At 34.5% G+C, this 4,313-nt stretch overlaps 2 protein-coding genes across 2 annotated transcripts in view; both read left to right on the forward strand.

The window, feature by feature from the left end:
- Positions 1 to 2,585, forward strand: part of LOC105156644 (protein MAK16 homolog) — a 3,541-nt gene extending 956 nt beyond the window's left edge. Inside the window, 7 exon segments of the mRNA XM_011072840.2 lie at positions 1 to 80; positions 194 to 291; positions 1,186 to 1,273; positions 1,371 to 1,508; positions 1,604 to 1,706; positions 1,898 to 2,031; positions 2,162 to 2,585. Coding sequence (XP_011071142.1) covers positions 1 to 80; positions 194 to 291; positions 1,186 to 1,273; positions 1,371 to 1,508; positions 1,604 to 1,706; positions 1,898 to 2,031; positions 2,162 to 2,206 — 686 coding nt within the window. The 3' untranslated portion in view covers positions 2,207 to 2,585.
- Positions 3,756 to 4,313, forward strand: part of LOC105156645 (putative glucose-6-phosphate 1-epimerase) — a 2,760-nt gene continuing 2,202 nt past the window's right edge. Inside the window, exons 1-2 of the mRNA XM_011072841.2 lie at positions 3,756 to 4,028; positions 4,157 to 4,313. The exon at positions 4,157 to 4,313 is cut by the window's right edge and continues 3 nt beyond it. Coding sequence (XP_011071143.1) covers positions 4,247 to 4,313 — 67 coding nt within the window. The 5' untranslated portion in view covers positions 3,756 to 4,028; positions 4,157 to 4,246. The remainder of the gene's footprint in view (positions 4,029 to 4,156) is intronic.

Here is a 4,313-nt window from a genome sequence, read left to right on the forward strand (position 1 = left end):
ATATGCCTAATAAATAATTGGAAAGAGTAAAGTTGCCGAGAAAGTATGAAAAGGCCCTTGAGATTATTGACAAACACTTGGTAATAATTTCAAGTCATGTTTCTCTAACTGTTTAATTGACACTTGATTTAACTTTGTTCTATTTAATTCCATGAGGCTTGAACTTCCTTGACCCTGTCGCTGAGTTACACAGATTTACTGGCCCAAGTTGCTGATACACAAAACCAAGCAGAGATTAACTAAGATGACACAGATGCGGATACGCATGAGGAAACTAGCTTTAAAGACAAGGTTTGTCCTCTCCTTCCTGGGCTGTCAATCTGTTACCATTGTATATTAGATATACTTGTGTTGTGATGTATTCATCCTTAACATATCTGGAGAATGTTGTTCTAAGTCCAGTAATGTTTCTTTACTCAAAATAGATGAAATAACACTTAAACCTAATCTCAACATGTATGCCTATTTTGATATGGATTTGGATGAATTATAGGATTTCTAGTACCTAATTACTATTAACTGTTCGTTTGGCATGATAAAAGCTGCTCAATGCAAAGTTGGTGGTAACAGTCGATTGAATTTTTTATTCCCTTGATTTTCGTGTTTTTTTTTTAATTATTTCTAAAAGGCACAATTTTTACGGAGGGGGTTTTCTTCTGGTTACCCACCTCGTTGGAAGAGATTTAGGTTGTGGGCTTGCAGGTCATAGTAGCACTTCCTTTTTTTATTAATGAAATGATTCAAGGATCTGATCATCTGTATAAACTATAGCTCTTAGTGTGGTGGGCTGCTGGTCATAGTAACACATCTGTATGTGTATTTTCCTTGTATATGGTACAAGGTTTAGATGGAAAGTCAAAAGGTTATAACTATTGATATTTACTTTTATACATGCAAAAGTGTTGATAGGAAATCTTGCAGTTCTCTACTTTAGATGCTTGGCATAGCTGCATTGAAAAATATCTTGCTATTTTAGGAGACAGCACTGTCTTGTGGCAGCTCCTTTCCTACCTCTCCGCTTCAAGGGAAAAATCAGCATATTTAATTTCTGTAGGAGTATCATACTTCCCTAGTGTAAGGCTTATTAGTCAGCAAATAATTCCTGAGGCAATGCATGATAATCTGTTGATTATTTTTCGTATTAGTCCACCTTTGGATGCATCTAATTGTTGTCTGTTTATGCAGAGAGAAAATTATGACCGTGCCGACAAAAGAAAAGAAAAGAGAAGCTAGGAGAGAGGAAAAGGCTGAGAAGGCTGCTGTTTTAGAGAAAGTAACTCTTTTATCCTTGTTTTTTACCCTGCTTATGTTTCTGGTTATCTTAATCCTGTGTGCTTATTAGAGGTACTAAGACTAATACTGTTTTGCAGAGTATTGAAAAGGAGTTGCTTGAACGCCTCAAGAAAGGAGTTTATGGTGACATCTACAATTATCCTGTTGATAAGTACAATGAAATCCTTGATAAGGAGGTCGGAAAGGTAGCTGTTAGTGATGATGAAGAGGAGGAGGTTATGCGACTTATTCTATGCACCTGTTACATTAGTTTGCCATTGCTTCTTCATCTATAATGTTGCTAATTATACCATGCTTATTGATACCTCAGGAACCTGAGATTGAATATGTTGAAGGCTATGAGGAACTTGAAGAGGAGGAGGATATGGAAGATTTTAGTGGTATTCCGATTGGAGAGGATGATGATGATAATGGTACAACTGTTGATTTCATTCTTTCATATTATCCTGAATCCAGAGAATATGTATCATATTGCATCTGCTTGGTTAGCCAACTGGGAGAAACTTGCACATGAATGCTTGATTTTCATTATTTCATGAGAACATACTTTATTGGTTTCTGTTCTATATCCTGGGTGTAAGTTGAAAAACTTGTCATATTGCAGTTGAAATGGATGATGATGATGATGAAGAGAATGTATTTGTTGACCGTAAGAGAGGGAGGAAAGGTTCTGCAAGAAAGCTGGAGAAGGAAGAACCAGCTGCCAAATCTAAGAAGAAAGTCAAAGTGCATGTTGAGGTAAATGACTAATGCTGCTCTCCCTTCTCTGATCTATTCTTATTTTGGCTTTGGAGAGTTTGTTCCATTATTAGCTCAAGTAGCTACTTGTACTTGAAATTACATCTCATGTGATTTTTTATTATGCCAGGTCGAGCACGAAGATGCGACTGAAAGACAAACAGCGGTGCATTAGAGCGTTTGTTGTATCCGATATGAATACTAATGACCGGCAAACATACGTTGAGGCAGTTTGCTCGATGCTTTCTTGTATTAGCTTTTCGTTAGCTTTTATATTCAAGGAGGAGAGTTCTCAAGGAAGAGATTTGTCACTGCCGATGGCCCCAAATGTAGATTTGATCGTGGCAATCATAGACCAATTTTGATTCAGATTAGCTGTAGTATCTTCCCTTTGTCCGTGTAAAGCAAGGGTTGATACTCTAGTCTTCATTTATATTTCTTTTATACATTTTTCCCTGAATTTGGTGCCAAACTAATTATTACCAAAGGTATTGAGATATTTTCTTGACTCGGATGAGGAGCACTTTTATGGGCATCGAAGAATGATTGTATTATATGGTGTACTGAAAAATGCTTTTTTTTTAGGGAAAATTATACTCTCCTCCCTTAGTACAATTATATAAATAGATTTTTTGTGGTTTAAAAAATTACATTTAGCATTCTTGAGATTTGTTTTTGTCTAATAAATAATTTCATTCGTTAGTTAAAATGTATTAAATTTGTTAGTTCTAATAAAAAAAACTTGAATGAAAAATAATATTTACTCTCGATTGACTTATTATGAGTCAAATAATTTTTTTTTTTATGTAACTGCCCTTCTAACTGCGAAGATATACGGCCTCTTATGCATTAATGTGTGAAAATGTACGATGGTAATTTGGTTATAAAAATATTTGCAATAAATCACTCGAAAGAAAATATAGTGTGTTTTTTTTTTATTTTTTTTATTAATATTAACAAATTCGGTGAATTTTAACTAATGAAGGGATTTATTTATTAGATTGAATCAAATTTTAGGAGTGCTAAATGTAATTTTTTAAATTATAAGAAATCTACGTGTAACTACACTTAACTCTAAGATAAGAGAGTATAATTATCTCTTTCTTTTATTCTAATAATCACATCTCCAGCCATCCTCAAAATGCAAAAAAAATTTCACCAGCTCTTATTGGAAGGAACAACCATGCAAGACATATAACTGCCATAGATATAATGAATTTAATTCGAGCACGGTGTATTTTTCTTTTGAATAATGCCATCACTGGAGTTTTTCGAAATTTTCAAATATCCAAATAATTATATCATGGAGAAGGGAGGCTGCACTCCTGGGCTTTCATTTAGTTGATAAAGATTGGACCTTTTGCCTTTATTTCCGCTTCTGTGGTTTGATGAAAAGCGACCTGGAAGAGGATTAAATTATACAAAGTGCACTATAAAATATGGAATACAAACATTAGAACTAGAATTAGGTATACTGCAGATGGAATTTGAATAAAGTTCTAACCAGTGGGTCGAAAATATTAATACAAACAGTCTTGATAGTGATGTGCACCTAAATCGTGAGAAAAAACCAGTTTCCTTTGCCTATGTTTTTTCATTCCTCAATCAATTCAAAGATTCCAATAAAGGGTTCCTTTAATTCATAGATTTCCACAAGTGTTTCTCCTAAATCAACCAACCAACATAACTGACATGAAACGCTACAAAAGATTCCCATCATCACCTGAAAGAAACGTAATGTTCTTACTTAGCATCCCCGAAAGTATATATCAATGGTTCTCCTTTTCTTCAACTTTCTGCTAAACATCATCTTTCATCCTACCCAAAAAGTCCCTCTTATCTTTTTCTTTTTCAATTGCTCAATCTTTTCTATATAAGCATACTTTTGTACTCTTCTGGGGTAGTGGGCTTCTCAGGAAATAAAAATCCAAGTTGATCACTGTACGGACTCGGAAACGATCAGGATAAAAAGGGATAAACATCACCAAAAAACGAAGGTAATCTTGTTTATGTCCATTCCTCTCATAATAATATAGAGTATTAGGACTCATTATTGTTTATTGGATTTTTAGTTACCTTTTTGCATGTTTGTGTTTGTGTGTGCTGTTGTGTTCATATGTAAAAGCTGGAGCAAAAGAAAGATGGTGGAGAAAAGGAGAAGGAAGTGGTAAACAGAATAATCCGGAGGTGGAGATTGTTCAGATTACTGAAACAGATGCCTTTGGATGTTGTTAATGATCTCAATGGCCTTCAAAGGGTCATTCTTTCTGAGCCTTGTGGAT

This window comes from Sesamum indicum, linkage group LG2, assembly GCF_000512975.1.
Source record: "Sesamum indicum cultivar Zhongzhi No. 13 linkage group LG2, S_indicum_v1.0, whole genome shotgun sequence".
In the NCBI taxonomy this organism is placed as follows: domain Eukaryota; kingdom Viridiplantae; phylum Streptophyta; class Magnoliopsida; order Lamiales; family Pedaliaceae; genus Sesamum; species Sesamum indicum.